General features: G+C 41.4%; 1 protein-coding gene across 1 annotated transcript in view; it reads left to right on the forward strand.

Annotated features, from left to right (window-relative positions):
• The window catches only part of LOC120989922 (glutamyl aminopeptidase), a 66,619-nt gene that overhangs the window by 31,743 nt on the left and 14,914 nt on the right, over nt 1–19,962 (forward strand). Inside the window, exons 7-14 of the mRNA XM_040418373.1 lie at nt 529–663; nt 3,389–3,454; nt 6,035–6,100; nt 8,386–8,537; nt 11,927–12,006; nt 12,918–13,060; nt 14,018–14,073; nt 15,845–15,995. Coding sequence (XP_040274307.1) covers nt 529–663; nt 3,389–3,454; nt 6,035–6,100; nt 8,386–8,537; nt 11,927–12,006; nt 12,918–13,060; nt 14,018–14,073; nt 15,845–15,995 — 849 coding nt within the window. The remainder of the gene's footprint in view (nt 1–528; nt 664–3,388; nt 3,455–6,034; nt 6,101–8,385; nt 8,538–11,926; nt 12,007–12,917; nt 13,061–14,017; nt 14,074–15,844; nt 15,996–19,962) is intronic.

Consider the following 19,962-nt stretch of genomic DNA (forward strand, 5'->3'; position numbering starts at 1 on the left):
TAGAATACAAACTGGAGGTGAGGACTGGAGCCGCAAAGCTGAAAATGGTGGGTTTGGTATATCTTCTTTTATGAATTTATCACATGGCCAATGGCCTTGCCCACACTCTGACCCCACCTTGCCCCATTTTCAGAAAGTAAATAAAAAAATTACTTCCACTTATATTTGGATGCAATGGCATTTAAAACCCAGTGTATGGGGGATGATAAGTTCCCCACCTTATGTCTAGTGCAGATCCTGAGGGGATAGTACATGACACAGATAAGTCCATTCATGCCCTGTTCTCAGCATAACACAGAAGGCTTTCTCAAAACTGGTTTAAAGGAAAACTGACTGAGTTGCTCAGATCAACCAAACAGATTGCACCTTTTCCTTTGCACCAGTTTTGATAACCCCCCCCCCCCCCTCCATTGTCTCCGTTTTGCCCAGAGGGGTTATGTCTTGTGTTTTCGTACATATGGAAATGTGTAATTTGTTTCATTTACTACAATAACAGCTCTTCAAAACTACAATCTGTTTATTTTGCAGCCCGACCAAATTTTAATAGATGATTTGTTACCTGTAATGAGAGATGATGCACTACAGTCCTCTCACCCAATTATTGTCGATGTCTCCACCCCAGCAGAGATAACATCCGTCTTTGATGCCATTTCATACAATAAGGTTAGAAATAATATCAGAAATATGTTTGGGGCTCTTGTGTCTTTTGCATTAATTCGAAAAGCAAATCTAGTTACTCTGGTAGGAAAGCATGTGTGTTTTTTTTACCTTACTATAGGTTGAAAAATAAAATACTGCACTAATATTTCATTTGGATTAGCTAATTGTTCCCTAAAGCTATTCCGTTATGCATTCCGTCATAGAATTGCGTTATGGTCCGTGGTAACGGAATCCATAACGCAATTCACCTTTTACCACTAAACAAATTGTGAACGAATTTCATAAGCGGAAATTCGCTCATCTCTAATTATAATATAGCCTGTTTTTTAGAGAATACAATTGGTATTTGTCCACCACCTGTGAATATACCAGCAAATCTACTGAAATATGTTGGGGCATAATGTGGCAGATTTATACAGGGTGGGCCATTTATATGGATACACCTTAATAAAATGGGAATGGTTGGTGATATTAACTTCCTGTTTGTGGCACATTAGTATATGTGAGGGGGGAAACTTTTCAAGATGGGTGGTGACCATGGCGGCCATTTTGAAGTTGGCCATTTTGAATCCAACTTTTGTTTTTCAATAGGAAGAGGGTCATGTGACACATCAAACTTATTGGGAATTTCACAAGAAGAACAATGGTGTGCTTGGTTTTAACAATGGTGTGCTTGGTAACTTTATTCTTTCTCGAGTTATTTACAAGTTTCTGACCACTTATAAAATGTGTTCAATGTGCTGCCCATTGTGTTGGATTGTCAATGCAACCCTCTTCTCCCACTCTTCACACACTGATAGCAACACCGCAGGAGAAATGCTAGCACAGGCTTCCAGTATCCGTAGTTTCAGGTGCTGCACATCTTGTATCTTCACAGATAGTGAAGATACAAAGATAGTGGGGCCATTCTTTATCAATGGAAACCTCAAGGCCACTGGATATGCGAAATTGCTACATGATGATGTGTTTCCCTCTTTATGCACTGAAGCTGGCACGTTCCCTGAGTTTTTCCAGCAAGATGGTGCACCACCACATTATGGGTGTCAGGTCCGAGCATTCCTAGATGAACAGTTTCCTGGAAAGTGGATTGGTCGTCGTGGGCCAGTTGAATGGCCTCCAAGGTCTCCCGATCTGACCCCTTAGACTTTTATCTTTGGGGTCATCTAAAGGCAATTGTCTATGCTGTGAAGATACAAGATGTGCAGCACCTGAAACTACGGATACTGGAAGCCTGTGCTAGCATTTCTCCTGCGGTGTTGCTATCAGTGTGTGAAGAGTGGGAGAAGAGGGTTGCATTGACAATCCAACACAATGGGCAGCACATTGAACACATTTTATAAGTGGTCAGAAACTTGTAAATAACTCATGAAAGAATAAAGTTAAAAAGTTAAAACCAAGCACACCATTGTTTTTCTTGTGAAATTCTCAATAAGTTTGATGTGTCACATGACCCTCTTCCTATTGAAAAAACAAAGGTTGGATTCAAAATGGCCGACTTCAAAATGGCCGCCATGGTCACCACCCATCTTGAAAAGTTTCCCCCCTCACATATACTAATGTGCCACAAACAGGAAGTTAATATCACCAACCATTCCCATTTTATTAAGGTGTATCCATATAAATGGCCCACCCTGTAGTTTTTTAGTATAAATATGTTACAAAAACCTAGGGGGAGGTTTATTAAGACCAGCTTTTCATACACATGCCTTTAATAAGGATGGTGCACCTTTTGGTTGTCAGTGTGATGGAAAACCAAATCTAGATCTGCCGTAAGTTATGGTAAGTTCGGCCATGGGAGGCCACTTGCCCCATAAATCCCACTCAATTTTCAGGTCATTTTTAAAGAGTCACGAGAGAAGCGAAAAACAACAAAGTCACAATTTTTTGTGCAAATGTGGCATGAGTCAAAATGCCATGTTTCACCATAGTATTTAGGCCACATGCCACATTTATGAAGCCCCTCCACTACTTTTTCCACATTATGGCGGACATTTATTAAAGCTTTTATGCCACTATTGGGACTTTAAAAAAGTGCCATCATTTACGACTTATAGAGCTTCTAAACACTTTTCCGAAGTGGCGAGAAAAGGGAGGCCTTAACGGAGGGGTCAGGACCTCCACTGCTGCCAGATCTACTATGACTTGCACAAGAAACTGGCGTAAGTTCTATGCCAGCTCCTGGCTGGTGCAGACTTGAATTTCTGGCTCACATATTGCCAGATATGTGACTAGTCTATTAAGAGGCATCTGACTCTTAATAAAATAGGCACATCTTAATTCACCACAGGCGTTCAAGACTGATGATTGGAAACACCAGTCTTGATTAATGTCCCGCTATGTGTCATAAAAATTGGGCAAGGCTTTCAAGTCACACTAGGTGCACACAACATTTTTAGGGAAAAATCAATGAAAAAATAAATCATGGCATGCCTTGGGAGCCAATGCTTCCCATGCCTCAGTGACTGCCTATTGGCCTGCTATAGAGACCTGTAGGGTCTCCTGCGTCAGTGTGCAAGCTCAGTGCATGAGCCCTAATTGGGACTTATTCCCCATTTGATGAGCATTTAGAATTTTTGGAATACACAATGTATATCAATAGTTAGAAGAAATTGACGCAGTTCCTTTTATATAACATGTAACTTGATTTCACACAAGACCTTCACCATAATCTGAATCATTGTGTAAGATAGAGGATACAAAACATAGTAAATCTTCATTATGTTTCCAGGGAGCATCCATTTTAAGAATGCTTGAAAATTGGATTATGCCAGAAAAATTCCAGTTAGGATGTCAGGTACAGTAATATATTTTGTTATATAAAATTATATTACGGTATATACAGTATATAATATATTGATTAGTTTATGGTATGCTGTTACAATTCTGACATATACAACATAAAAAGAATCTGTCACCTCGCCTGACATGTCAGTTGTAGACATGCATTCAAAAGTAATAACCATTCTGTAGCATCTTTTCTATGTCTTTTGGAATAATTATTACTAATAAATTGACAACTCAGTGTTGTCATTCTCCTTGAAAAACGGATGCGACCCTAAACATTGCAGCACTATGAGCCCCTATTGTACATTGTGAGATTGTGTAGTAATCATCATACATTTCTAACAGGTATAATGACATAGCAACAAAGTGTTTTAAGAAAAAAGACAGATTTATAAAAACAAAGATGTGCGACAGGTTCCCTTTAATCATTCTTATTTCTGAATGTGCCAGAAAATACCTACTATAGTAGGTTAAAGCATTATAAGAACTTTAAAAGTCAACATTTTTTGTATGTGTATTTTTTTTTACTACATTTTCCAAATAACAAACAATTTTTCAAAATTAAGATTAAGTGTAAGATTCGTAAATTCAATGGATAGTATAATATCACAAGCATAAACTATGACATAAATTCAAGGGAGAGGAAAACAGAGAGTAAGGGTACTTTCACACTTGCGGCAGAGAGATCCGGCAAGCAGTTCCGTCGCCGGAACTGCCTGCCGGATCAGGCAAAACGTATGCCAACTGATGGCATTTAGTAAGACTGATCAGGATCCTTATCAGTCTTAAAAATGTCTGATCAGTTGAAAAAATGCATTGAAATGCCGTATCCGTCTTTCCGGTGTCATCTGGCAAAACGGATCCGGCATTTATTTTTTTCACCTTTTTTTCAGTCTGTGCATGCGCATACCGGAAGGACGGATCCGGCATTCCGGTATTCTGAATGCCGGATCCGGCACTAATACATTCCTATGGGAAAAAATGCCGGTTCCGGCATTCAGGCAAATCTTCAGTTTTTTTCGCCGGAGATAAAACTGTAGCATGCTGCGGTTTTCTCTTTTGCCTGATCAGTCAAAATGACTGAACTGAAGACATCCTGATGCATCCTGAATGGATTACTCTCCATTCAGAATGCATGGGGATAAAACTGATCAGTTCTTTTCCGGTATAGAGCCCCTGTGACGGAACTCTATGCCGGAAAAGAAAAACGCTAGAGTGAAAGTACCCTTAGGCTACATGCACACGAATGTTTGTTTCCGTGTCTGTTCCGTTTTGTTTTTTTGCGGATAGCATGTGGACCCATTCATTTCAATGGGTCCGCAAAAATATGCGGACAGCACACCGTGTGCCATCCGCATCAGTATGTCTGTTCCGTAGCCCCGCAAAAAAAAAAATAGAACATGTTTTAGGCATTGTTACAATGGATCTGCAAAAAAGAATGGATGTCATCCGGATGTCATCCTTTTTTTTTTTTTTTTTTTTTGCGGATCTGCAATTTGCGGACCGCAAAACACATGCGGTCGTGTGCATGTAGCCTAAGGGTGAAGCATGTCACAATTTGCCAAGGTATAAAATTAGACCAAAAAGAGACATTAACCAGCACGGTGATTCTATTAAAAACCCCCAGCTGTAATTTATGTCAGGAAATTTCTCAACCTGGTCATTGTCTGTAGACATGACCTCCTTGGTTCTCATCATCAGCTCCTCATATGCATGAGATACTTTTCAGCAGGGGCAAACTGGAAACTTAAAGTGGCCCTGGAAAATGACTAAAAGTGGCCCCATGTTGTTGGCAGGTCCAAATTGACAGAAGGCATGACAACACAAGAAGGTGGACCAGAAGTACCATATTGCAGCATAAAATACCGCCCCAGCAGAACCAAATACCACAATGCAACACAATATTCTGCCCCAGTACAAGGAAATACCACAGTGCATGACAAAATAGTTCCCCAGTGGAACAAAATACCTCCCTAGCTTCCTCAGGATGGCCTGAATTCAGGAGTCAGGAGGTCACCAGCCACCAGCCAAGTGCATAAGTACTTGACACTCCTAGCATTAACTCTGAGATAGTCAGATCATTAGTTAGCTGGTTGGCGGTAGTGAGGAGGACTCAGACAGCTCCCTGGGCATCAGCCCACCACGAAGTTTCCCTGTACTGTCTATGGCCAGTCTGCCCCTGCTTATCAGTGAATCACTTTTTGGAAACAAGGTCTGGTCAAGTTGAATGTTAACCGGCCATCACCAGTGTCTTTAGATCACTGACAGTACCTTCTTCCACCCATTGAATTAATGCTCGTACTCTGCCGAATAACCATGTTAATATAGGTGCTAGGGACCATCTGAAGGTGAAATATTCGTTAGGCCAACACGGGGTAGCGGCACAGGATTTTGTGTTGCACGCCATTGTCTGGCGATAACCAATCTGTTGCCAATATCTGATAATATAATTTTAAGATTTATCTTTTGGAATGGAGTGGACTCCACAGTCATGGAAGCTGGGCTGTTGGGGGTTATTGGTAATGTGCTTTCTTCTTAATTTCTTGTTTGTGTAGACAATATATAATTAAATATATTATTCCTACATTAGAATTATCTAAAGAAATATCAGTTCAAGAATGCCAAAACAGATGACTTCTGGGGTTCTCTGGCTGAGGTGAGAAATCTGTGGAGATGCTTTTTTGTATTATGATTGCTACATATTGATACAAATATTTCAAATGGGTTCTCTTAATAAGGAAAGAAATAACATATTACACTAGGGTGTACCGTTACTTACTGGTCAATGGGGGTCCAACTGTCTAGACCCCACTGATTCTCAGAATGTAAGGGCTGCAGTGCTAGTTAAGCATTGTGGCTCCTGATATTGATATCGGTGATATTCCCTGCACAGTGATGCTCCCGGCCTCTCTCTGTACAGGGAACTGCAATACACCCCATTCACTTGAATAGATCTGTGTTGCAGTCCCTTGAACAGCGGCTGCTTTAGACCTCCTGCACACGAACGTAATACACGAGTGCCATTCTGTGGGCATTCCGCATCACGGATGCGGACCCATTCACTTCAATGGGTCTGCAAATCCGGAGATGCGGAATGGTGCGGGACAGAAGCACGGAACGGAACCCTACGGGAGTACTACGGAGTGCTTCCGTGGGGTTTCATCCCGTACTTCCGTTCCGCAAAAAGATAGAACATGTGAACATGTCCTATTTTTTTGCGGAACGGCCGGATCTGCTGCGGCTGCCCCACGGACGGTGTTTGAGGCCAATTTGCGGGCCTCAGCGCGACCACGGGGCGCACATGTTCGTCTGCAGGAGGCCTTAGGCTCAATTCACACCTGAGCGTTCTGAAAGGAGCGCTCTGTATGCGCGATTGTACGGGCGTTTACAAGCGCGCATACAGAGACAAGTGTGCACACAGTGTCGCGCGTTCCCGAAAGTCTATGTACGGGAACGCGCGACAAGCGCCCAAAAAAACGCTCCTGTACTTGTGTGAGCGTCGGGCGTTTTACAGCGCGATCGTACGCGCTGTAAAACGCCCAGGTGAGAACCATTCCCATAGGGAAGCATTGGTTTCTCCTTGTTGAGCGTTTTACAGCGCGTAGGAACGCGCTGTAAAACGCTCAGGTGTGAATTGAGCCTTAGGCTGGGTTCAGACCTGAGCGTATTTGATATGCGCGTTTAACGCGCGTTTTTGTCGCGCGTTTTTATGCGCGTTTTTTGCAATAGTAAACGCGCGTTTGTGTGATTGACTGCAGTGTCCTATGGCCACAAACGCGCGTCAAAACGCCCCAAAGAAGCTCAAGAACTTGTTTGAGCGTAGGGCATTTTTCAGCGCGTTCAAACGCGCTGTAAAACGCTCAAGTGAGAACCAGGGCCATAGGGAAGCATTGGTTTTCATGTGTTGAGCGTTTTACAGCGCGTTTGAACGCGCTGTAAAACGCTCAAGTGTGAACCCAGCCTTAGGCCTCTTTCACACGACAGTATGGCTTTTTCAGTGTTTTGCGGTCCGTTTTAAACGGATCCGTTGTTCCGTTTTTTGTTTCCGTTGTGTTTCCGTTTCCGTTCCGTTTTTCCATTCCGTTTTTCCGTATGGCAAATACAGTATACAGTAATTTCATAGAAAAAATTGGGCTGGGCATAACATTTTCAATAGATGGATCCGCAAAAAACGGAACGGATACGGAAGACATACGGATGCACTTCCGTATGCATTCCATTTTTTTGCGGACCCATAGACTTTAATGGAGCCACGGAACGTGATTTGCGGCCAAATATAGGACATGTTCTATGTTAAAACGGAACGGAAAAACGGAAAAACGGAAACGGAATGCATACGGAGTACATTCCGTTTTTTTGGCGGACCCATTGAAATCAATGGTTCCGTATACGGACCGTATACGGACCGCAAAAAAACGGCCAGTAAACGGGAAAAAAAAAAACGGCCGTGTGAAAGAGGCCTTAGGCTCCATTCACACGTCCGCAATGTGTTTTGCGGATACACGGAGACACGGATCCGCAAAACACGGAAAGCGGCAATGTGCGTTCTGCATTTTGCGGACCGCACATTGCCGACATAATAGAATATGCCTGTTCTTGTCCGCAATTGCGGACAAGAATAGGACATGTTCTATTTTTTTGCGGAACGGAAGCACGGATGCGGAAGTGCGGATCCGCAAATGTGGATGCGGACAGCACATTCCGTCCCCATAGAGAATGAATGGGTCCGCACCCTTTCCGCAAAATTGCGGAAAGGATGCGGACACATTTTGCGGACGTGTGAATGGAGCCTTACTGCTGCTCGCTAGAAATGCTGAAGAAAGTTGGTTACGATTTCAGTACAGTACAGTGGAATGTCTTGATGCTATATGTACAATGGGACATAAATGGGAAAGCTCCAGTGCTATCTGGCAACGCAATTTATCAGTCGTCTTTCTTTAGGCAAGTGGCCAACCAGTCAAAGACGTCATGGACACCTGGACCAGACAGATGGGTTACCCAGTGCTCAATGTACAATCTGGAAATCATGTTCAGCAGAAAAGATTTCTTTTGGATCCAAATGCTAATTCATCTGAACCAGAGTCCCTATACAGGTATGCGTTTTTTGTTTTTTTTGGACAGTATGTCATAGTGCTATGCCACTGATAATAAAGCCTGAATCATTTAACCTCCACGGTGATTGTAAGGTGCAAGATTAAAGGGTTATTATTACATCTCTGCCAAACATGGCTCAGATCACAATAAGGGCTCATGCACGCGTTCACGTTAACCCCCTACCAAGTGACATGGTGAACTTAATCCCTCCACCATCGAGGTCCGCAGTACCGTAACCACATTTGTGGTACCAATTGAATTCTATCAAATGTATTTATCAGCCCTATATTGTGATAATTATCTCCATTTAATCTATGTTTTGTTTGTTCATATATTTTTTTATGTGGGTATATATTTTTAGATATTATCAATAAAAGTGACGTTTTAAGGGTATATACTGTTCAGTGATACTGTTTAAAATATTTACCCAGTCTTTATACACTAAAGTATTCAGTGAGTCCTTCCCTATGCGGTAAAACTGACCTGTGCCATTCATTCTCTTGGTCACTTTTTGATTACAGCAATACCACATTTGTATAGTTTTTCTATTTTTTCTAGTGTTGTAATACTTAAAAAAAACTTAGAACTTTAAACCTAAACTTTACAAACAAATATTTTTTCGCATTAATTTGTCCCCGATAACTTTATGGAGCTGTGGGAGGGCTCATTTTTTGTGGGGTGATCTGTAGTTTTCAGTGATACCATTTTGCGGTGTGTATAACTTTTTTTTTTATCATGTTTTAGTCAATTTTTGGGGAGGTGAAGTAACAAAAAAAAACGGCAAATCATCCATTTGGATTTTTTTTTTCCCATTACGGCATTCACCATACAGGATCAATACGTTTATCTTTTCATGGTTCAAGCATTTTGAGATGCAATGGTGAAAATGATCTTTATTTATATATTTTTTTTTTACTATGGAGGAAAGGGGATGTTTTGAATTTTTATATGTATATTTTTAAAACTTTTTAACTTTTTTTTACTTTACTCTATAGATCACTACTCCCATTCACTACTGTGATTTACAGTAGTGAGTGGGAAATTCAGTATATTCTTATGGAGCACTGCCACCTGCAGGCGTCGATGAGAATATACCTGTGAGAGGTAGTCTCCGGTCTATCACCACTAATGAATTACTTCCCCAATCTCAGTGCAGGGAAGCTGTTCGGGCCCTGGGAGCGCAGGGGTCAAATGTCTACTATAGGCATTATTGCTGATTGCAGACATTTGCCCTGGATGTCTGCTGTGTGCCCACATCCACCATACATGTACTGTGGATGTCGTGAAGAGGTTAAATGATCATTGGCTGGCAGGCTGTAGATTTTTAAAAGAACCAATCGAATAGATATATCAGATGCTATTTTGTAAATAGCAGCTGAAATACCTGCTACCTGCTCCTCTGGTGGTCCCTTTTGCTTGGATCGACCACCAGAGGACACAGGCAGCTCTGTAAGTAGCACCAAGCACCACACACACATTACACACCCCCGCTGTCACTTATTAACCCCGTATTAACCCCTGATCACCCCATATAGACTCCCTGATCACCCCCCTGTCACCCTCCTGTCATTGATCACCCCCCTGTAAGGGTCCCTTATCATCGCTAGTTAGTTAGCTACTTGTTAGGTAGCTAGAGCCCAGCCCACCGCAGTCACTGATTAGTCGCTGATTAGCGTCATCGCTGTCGCTAATCAGCACTAGTACTATATAGTATCTGTAAGTGATCAAGACTGATCGCAATCAGATCTATATCAGTACATTAGGGTCACCTAGGCTCTACAAAAAACGCAGCGTTCGCCGATCAGGCCTGATCTTGTGCCCACACTTGCGTTCAGTCCGCCCCACCGCCGTGACAGAAATATTTTTTTTCTGATCACTGCAAAAACACCGTAAAATCGCTGCGGCGCTATAAAGCTCACAGCTTTACTTCGCAAGCACTCCTTTTTACTAGGCAGGTGTGCTCTTTTTCCTGGGTAGTCTCAGAGGAATAACCCCTAAATTTAGTTAGCCCAAAATGTCAAAAAAGGGTACTGCCCTGGCATTTTAGGGGCCCTAAAGCGTGAGAAGTAGTTTGGAATTCAAATGCGTAAAAATGCCCTGTGAAATCCTAAAGATACTCATTGGAATTTGGGCCCCTTTGCGCATCTTGGCTGCAAAAAAGTGTCACTCATGTTGTATCACCGTACTCAGGAGAAGTACGGCAATGTGTTTTGGGGTGTATTTTTACATATACCCATGCTGGGTGAGAGAAATATCTATGTAAATTGACAACTTTGTATAAAAAAAATGGAAAAAGTTGTCATTTACAGAGATATTTCTCACACACAGTAAGGGTATATGTAAAAATACACCCCAAAACACATTGCCCTACTTCTTCTGAGTACGACGATACCACATGTGTGACACTTTTTTGCAGCCTAGGTGCGTAAAGGGGCCGAAAGTCCAACGAGTACCTTTAGGCTTTACAGGGTTGCTCACAATTTAGCCCCGCCCAAAATGCCAGAACAGTAAACACACCCCACAAATGACCCCATTTCGGAAAGAAGACACCCCAAGATATTCACTGAGGGGCATAGTGAGTCCATGGGAGATTTTATAATTTTTTGCCAGAAGTTAGCAGAAATGGAAACTTTATTATTTATTTTTTACCCTCAGAAAGTGTAATTTTCCGCTAACTTGTGAATTTTTTTTTAATCATACATGAACTCACCATGCCCCTCCGCGAATACTTGGGGTGTCTTCTTTCTAAAATGGGGTCATTTGGGGGGTATTTATACTATGGCATTCTAGCACCTCAATAAACATGACAGGTGCTCAGAAAGTCAGAGCTGCTTCAAAATGCGGAAATTCACATTTTTGTACCATAGTTTGTAAACGCTATAACTTTTGCGCAAACCAATAAATATACACTTATTGGATTTTTTTTTATCAAAGACATGTAGCACAATAAATTCTGACACAAACTTGTATAGAAATGTAATTATATTTGAATAATTTTACCAGAAAAAGTTAAAAATACACTTTTTTTGAGAAAATTGCGGTCTTCTTTGATTAATATCAGAAAAATGAAAAATCTCAGCAGCAATCAAATACCACCAAAAGAAAGCTGTATTTGTGAGAAGAAAAGGAGGTAAAATTTATTTGGGTGCCAAGTTGCAAGACCGAGCAATAAACCGTTAAAGTTGTGAAGTGACGATTTGTAAAAAAGGGCCTGGTCACTAGGGGGGTATAAACCTGTGGTCCTTAAGTGGTTAATTATGTAGGATCTGAAAGCGCTTTCATAAATGACTCCTAGAATGTGTTGGCCTATTGGTGCTACTGCACAGAGAAGGGTCTGACATGTTGTTATTGACACAATGAAGATGGACACGTGTTTCTATCATTTCAGCTACACGTGGAACATCCCAGTGACATTCTATGATACTAGCAAATTAGATGACAAGCACATCCGTTTTTACAACAAATCAGGTAAAATTGAAGGCTAAGCAACAGAGTGAGTTGTTTGTAGGCAAGTGCACTTTCATCTAAATGACAAACATGGTGCCAATGTTTTATACTAATGCTTGTGGCATGATAAATTTACCTAAACCCCACCAAGCATGATATAGTGGTTGCATGAAATAAAAAAAACAGGATGCACATTTATTTTTTGGGATTGTTAAGGTCATAGATAGGAGATCATTGGTTATCACCAGAGGAAACTATGGTTGGCTATTCATTACCTGATGTAGAGGGGTTATAGTATCACTTTCTGGCCAGTCCATGGATTACAGGATGCCCAGGTGCCCAAGTCCACAAAAAGACACCTCTTTTAAGATAGAATAATTCTTAAACCCCATGATTTACTTTTTAAAGGAAACCTGTTATGTTGAACATGGTGTCTGAGTTGTGTCATGTTACAGAGTAGCAGGAACTGAGCAGATTGATATCTAGTTTTGTGGGAAAAGATGCAGTAAAAATTATAATTTATACATTTAAATTCCTGCTCATTGTGGGCTTTGAAGTCAAGGAGTCGGTCCTATCAGTGATTGACAGCCTCCCCTCTATGGCTGTGTATACAGAGATAGCTGTCAATCACTGATAGGACCGACTCCTTGACTTCAAAGCCCAGAATGAGAAGGAATTTAAATAAATGAAACACAAGTTTTACAGAATTTTTCCCCATAAAACTATATATCAATCTGCTCAGCTCCTCCTGCTCTATAACATACTGCCTGCAGATTACATTGCATTTTCATGGTGACAGGTCCTCTTTAACAGTAGTTGACATTACTGGTCAAGGTGTAAAATCCAATGTAACTTTTCACTGAATATGTATTACTTATAATTATTATTATTGTATTTATAATAATGATCTAACAGATATTTCTATACTTCAGAACCTTCACTAACTTTGGAACCCTATGATAATAATACAGTGGGGTTCTTGAAGATAAACAATATGCACTTTGGATTTTTCCGGGTAAATTATGAAACCCAAGTATGGAATCAGCTGGCAACTTTATTGCAGGCAAATCATGTGGTATGTATTATCATATATTAGAGCCAACGTATTAGAGGTCATTTGCTAAATACTGGCATTTCACACACTGGTCTTAGTAAAAACTCTGCTGTAAGGCAGAGCAAACCAATCTTCTGCTGTCCATCCACCAGAACTGAAATCTACTCGAAGGTCCCTATCGCTTCCCGCCCATGCCTAGTCAGTGGCAAGGGTGTCGAAGAAGTCGCACATTTTGTTCCTTACTGGCACTTGCGACAACATTTGTGACTTTTGTTTGTCAGAGAACTCTAGCAGAGCTATAATAAATGACCTCATTGTCTTCTCAATATGCATAATATACTATTGGGCTTATGACTATTTCTATGGATCAGTATGTAACCTGTTCCAGTGTTTGATTAAACAGATATCTTAACATATAGTGTGTCTTGGGGAGGACTATGACTCTTGCTGGTAGAGAAATCTAAAATCAAGTTCATCTTGACATCCCACTGTATCATCCGTTGGGTATTCGCTTTTGGTTATTCCATCTACTGTACAATGTTTTGCTCTATTGAGGTTTGTCATAGGTAAGAAAACTGTATCAGTCAAACATGTCAAACGTGTTATAAAACAATAGTGTAATGATCTAAGACAGGGATGCCCAACCTGCGGCCCTCCAGCTGTTGCAAAACTACAACTCCCAGCATGCTCGGACAGCCTACAGCTATCAGCCTACAGCAGGGCATGGTGGGAGTTGTAGTTTTACAACAGCTGGAGGGCCGCAAGTTGAGCATGCCTGGTCTAAGATATGGAAATGATGGGAAGTAATCAGAGCTTGGACTGTATTTATCAACCTTAATCTTAGTGGTAGAGGTTATTTAACCCTACAGTTAGGGGTGTGAGCAGAACTGTTTGCAGAAACTATTCTAGTGCAGGTTGTAACACATTAATACATATGTCTAAACTAAATTTTCACAATTGGACTCACTGGTGTTCTAGGTTTTTACGGCAGGAGACAGAGCTGGACTAATTGATGATGCTTTTGCCTTAGCAAGGTGAGTACCGGTATGATGTTGCATTTATACGATATACAGTATGTGGAAAGAGACATATAGCTCAGATAATCTTCAAGTGCTCAATGTTCTCAATATATTGAGTGCTAAAATATTATTCTCTTATGCAAATTTGCATGAGTACAGCTACAGGGGATGTTGGTTTTATTATCAATTCCCATGTGAATGATACATTTACAACATTTACTGGGAATTGTCTATCTGTCTATCACAACAATAAAGTTCTAAGACGTCTCAGAAGACAGGCTGATGTGCAACAATTGTGAACTGCCAAAGGCAACGTTTGTATAAGGGCCCCAGGGAGTTAAAATGACTCATTTCCCCCACAATGGCATGTCAGAAGTTACAAAGTGCAGAGTATGGCCTGGCGTTTCTGTCTACATTTCTGATAATTGACACAAATAGGAAAGCAGACTGATTGTCACCATTTATATTTACAAATGGTTTATACTCCTTACTTTCCACTGTCTGTATACAAATAGATAAAATTAGCTAAACAATCAAAATAGAGAAAAAAAAGAGAAAAATACATAAAAGACCAATGATCCATATCTATCTTTCAGCAGGCCGATTGCAGATCTATTTTAGAAAGTTGCTCCTCAACTAAGCCTCTTTTACACACAGATTTAAAGTGCATTTTAGGAAAACAGTTATAAGAAGTATTCTATCCAGAATTGTATATGTGTATAGATATTATGTAGCGCTAGGTATCTCTAACTCTCCATGGCTAAGCTTACATATTCTGAGTTAGAATAGCCTCCACAAGTTAACATCAAGTGATCCCTCAAGTTACAATATTACTAATTTGCCCCAGAATGATTATTTTTAGTTGAAACTATTGTAACTTGGACCCATTACTGGAAATTTAGTATATTGTTCCGGTGTCAACTCAAACTAAGATAAAATGGTGAATAAATAATAGGTAGTGAACAAATACAGATAAAGCAAGTCTATGAAGAGGGCATGAGCTTCTTCAGGGTCCTTCACAGTCAGAGGCGGACTGGGAACTTAAAGTGGCCCTGGAAAAAATACTAAAAGTGTCCCCATTTGGTAGTTGGGTCCAAATTGACGGAAGGGAGGGCCAGCAATACCATATTGTGGCACATTGTACCACCCCAACAGTGCCATATACCACAGTCTATTACAAAATAAATCCACAAAATCTTCCACTGGCTGGCCATGAGGAGGGCTCAGGCGGCCCCCTGGGCATTGACACACTGGGAAATTACCCTGCAAGGTCAATGGCCAATCCACCCCTGTTCACAGTACACAATGAGTACCAGATAAATTAACTGGTAAAGAACAGTACAGAACATATAGTACTCCATTGTACTTTAGAAAGGCAGCACTAGACACCTAATGAATGTATGCATTTCAGCAATTCATATGTTTTACCTGTGAAATGCCCATGGTAAGTGGCTGGCTCTTCCAGTCAATGACATTGCATTGTACCATAAATTGGCAGTGTTTGTGATATTGTATGCTGTATGTAATTTCAAGTTACAGCAGTCAGGAAAGATCATTGTATGTTAAATGTAGTGTCAAGTTACAGCAGCCAGAAAAGTTCATTGTATGTTGAAAATATTGCATCCTAGACCATTTAATGGACCACTGTATATGGTATGATTTGTGGTCGATTGTTTCCTCAGGTCATAATATTGTATAATCTGTGAACGTAGCTTAATACGATAGGGAAGCAATGAGTATGTATGCAGCATATAATTAAATATTCCCATTATTGTCTTTTCCCCAGTGGTGAAATTCTGGATTATAATATTTCTCTTGACGTAACAAAATATCTTCAGAATGAGAAAGACTATCTTCCCTGGGTGAGAGTGAGCTCTGCACTCGCCTATTTAAATGATATGTTGGAGAATGATGAAACCATCTACCCAAAATTTCAGGTACATTAATAAACGTTCTTGTGTGCTGAGGCCGATTTATTATTATTGGGCCAATTATTGGGCATGAATATTAATATGTACTCTTGTTCCCAATGACTAACCCATTTAAATGTTCTGACAATCAGCACCCAGATGGGCAAATGTTTCATTGTCAGCCGGTGCAATTGTTTATGCTGCACAAAAAATGTCGGTAGTACATTGCCCTTTGTGAACAAGCAAAGAAAATGGGGACAAATAATCATAGAAACCTCTTTGAATATGAGATTTCAAGTGTCTACTCTAGGATTAAAAAATAAGTGCACGTCCTTTCAGGCTGCACATGCAATTCATTTCAATAGGTGGAATTGTTGGAGGAGACTTGAGTTACTGTAGCACTTACTCTTGGCTCAGCAAGAGATGGTAATATACAGTGGCCAAAATAATTTTAATATCATGCGCAAACTGTAAGTTAAAAGCCAGTGGTGCAGCTTTCATGGAAGCAGCTGTTTTGGGCCCGAGCTCAGAAGGGGCCCAGGAGAAGTCACTGTACTTCATCCCCTCGGGTGCCCCTGTCAGAGCAGCTGCCTTTTATTGCACCCAAGTCTTGCACTTGCGCTGCAGTAATCTGACAACTGACCCCCCCACTCTAGTAAAAAGACTGACAGGGATATAATGGGCAAGTACAGCGGTAACATTCTGTATACCAGCAAGTCCCTGCTGCAGAGCTACAGAGAATGGCACTGAACAAAGTGGGGAGTATAACATGCATCCACAATGCATATGTGGCAAATTGCTGATCCAACTAACCCCCTACCTAGCATTAAAGACACATTTGGATGGACGTTACATTCACCACTACCAAACATACCTCCTACATCCAGTGTCTCTTTCCTTATTTTCTCTATTTGGCGCAGACCACTATGATGAGTTCTTTTAGCCACATCTGTCTCTCTGCAGAGTTTGACACACAGACAATTTACGTTCCTCACTTTTCTATCATCCTCCACCTCCTGGTGTTCTTCAAAGTCCTTCACATTGTACCAAATAACACTTTCCCAATTGTACCCCTGGTAGTAGTAATAATGCACCATAATAGAACTAATTTTCCTTATAGTGCCTCCAGTAGTGATAAAGCCCCCCATAGTAACGGTGATAAAGCACCCCTATAGCGAACCAGCAGGAAAATTGCCCTAAAAGTGCCCCTAGTAGTGATAAAGACCTTCATAGTGCTCCTAGTAGTAATAAAACCCCCATAGTGCTCCTAGAAGTAATAAGGCCCTTCTATAGGGCCCCCAGTAGTAATAATTCTCCAATATAGTGACTCCCGAAATTATAATGCCCCTTATACTGCTCCCGGTAGCTTAAATGCACCTAGTAACTTAAATTCTCACCTTTAGTGCCCCCAGCAGCTTACATGCTCTCATATAGTGCATCAGCAGCTTATACGCTCGCCTATAGTGCTCACAGCAAATGGTCCCCTATATTGTCCCAGTAGTTTAAATGGTCCCTTGTATTGTCCCAGTAGTACTATAGGGGATGATTTAAACTACTGGTACATTATAGGGAACAATTGAAACTACTGGGAGAATGTAGGGTACCATATAAATTAATAGGGCACTATTTAAACTACTGGGGCATTATAGGGGACCATATAGACTATCAGGGCACTATAGGGGACCATATAAATTAATGGGGTATTATAGGGGACCATTTAAACTACTAGAGCATTATAGGGGATAATTTAAACTACTGGGGAATTATAAGGGATCATTTAGTTCAAATGATCCCCTATAGTGCCCTTAGTAGTTTAAATGGCCCCCTATAGTGACCCATTAGTTTAAGTGGTCTCCTATAGTGCCACCAGTAGTTTGATGGTTTCCTATAGTGCCCCATTAGTTTAAATGATCCCCTATAATACCTCAGTAGTTTAAATGATCCCCTTTAGGGGTGGAATAAGCTGTACATGGGGCTGTAAGACACTGGTGTGATGGCCGGGGAATTCATCCTGCAGGGCTTACTGGCAGGCAAACTGTTGCTCCTCACCTCACACTGCCTGCACCATCCACCAGATCTGACGAACATTAAATAGGACCTTTCACCGCTCCTGACATGCCTGTTTTAATAGCTTCATGCATTTCCCAAGTAATAACAATTCTGGAGCATCTATTCTTATGGCTCTATGTTGTGCCATTCCTTTATTATTTCTACTAGAAGTTATGAATTAATTGCCATTAGCCTTCAGTAAGGGTACAGAGGGGAGGTAACCATTTGGGGAGGGTGTACCTACACAGACTGACTCTATCCAATCAGTGCTGTCATTGTCAGACTGTGCAGGTACAGCCCCCCCCAAAAAAAAAAACTTGTTACCTCCCCTCTGTACCCTTACTGCAGACTGCTAGCATCTCATCCATAACTTGAAGTAGAAATAATAGAGGAACAGCACAACATAGAGTCATAAGAATAGATGCTCCAGAATTGTTATTACATGGGGAATGCATGAAGCTATTAAAACAGGCATGTCAGGAGTTGTGACAGGTCCTCTTTAAGTTCCACTTGGAGCCCGCTCCTAGTCCTGCTGGCTGCAGTCACTCTGCAGGCAGGAAACTAGAAAGACAGCTGTACTTTCATTGGTGGTCAGTGAGACTCCTTCTTATAACCGCCGCTCCATCACTGCTCCACACTGCAACATCGGTTCTCACCTCCCTGCCAGACTACAGAGTTTGGGGCACAAATTTACTGACAGTGCTTTTTTCTGCCGGTGACTGTGTGTATGAGTGCCTCCTTGTATATGGTGAGTGCATGTATGAGCGTGTCAATGTATGTGGTGACTGTGTGTATGAGTGCCTCCATGTACGTTGTGACTGTGTGTATGAGTGCCTCCATGTATGTGGTGAGTGCGTGTATGAGCGTGTCATTTATGTGGTGACTGTGTGTATGAGTGCCTCCATGTACGTGGTGACTGTGTGTATGAGTGCCTCCATGTATGTGGTGACTGTGTGTATGAGTGCATTCATGTATGTGGTAAGTGTGTGTATGAGTGCCTCCATGTATGTGGTGAGTGTGTGTATGAGTGCATTCATGTATGTGGTAAGTGTGTGTATGAACGTGTCCATGTATGTGGTGACTGTGTGTATGAGTGCCATCATGTACGTGGTGACTGTGTGTATGAGTGCCTCCATGTATGTGGTGACTGTGTGTATGAGTGCATTCATGTATGTGGTAAGTGTGTGTATGAGTGCCTCCATGTATGTGGTGAGTGCGTGTATTAGTGCATTCATGTATGTGGTAAGTGTGTGTATGAGAGTGTCTATGTATGTGGTGACTGTGTGTATGAGTGCCTCCATGTATGTGGTGACTGTGTGTATGAGTGCCTCCATGTACGTGGTGACTGTGTGTATGAGTGCCTCCATGTATGTGGTGACTGTGTGTATGAGTGCCTCCATGTATGTGGTGAGTGCGTGTATTAGTGCATTCATGTATGTGGTAAGTGTGTATATGAGAGTGTCTATGTATGTGGTGACTGTGTGTATGAGTGCCTCCATGTATGTGGTGACTGTGTGTATGAGAGTGTCTATGTATGTGGTGACTGTGTGTATGAGTGCCTCCATGTATGTGGTGACTGTGTGTATGAGTGCCTCCATGTACGTGGTGACTGTGTGTATGAGTGCCTCCATGTATGTGGTGATTGTGTGTATGAGTGCCTCCATGTACGTTGTGACTTTGTGTATGAGTGCCTCAATGTATGTGGTGACTCAGTGTATGAGTGCATCCATGTATTTGGTAAGTGTGTGTATGAGCATGTCCATGTATGTGGTGACTGTGTGTATGAGTGCCTCCATGTACGTGGTGACTGTGTATATGAGTGCCTCCATGTATGTGGTGACTCAGTGTATGAGTGCATCCATGTATGTGGTGACTGTGTGTATGAGTGCATCCATGTATGTGGTGACTGTGTGTATGAGTGCCTCCATGTATGTGGTGAGTGCGT

Source organism: Bufo bufo, chromosome 2, assembly GCF_905171765.1.
Source record: "Bufo bufo chromosome 2, aBufBuf1.1, whole genome shotgun sequence".
Classification (NCBI taxonomy): domain Eukaryota; kingdom Metazoa; phylum Chordata; class Amphibia; order Anura; family Bufonidae; genus Bufo; species Bufo bufo.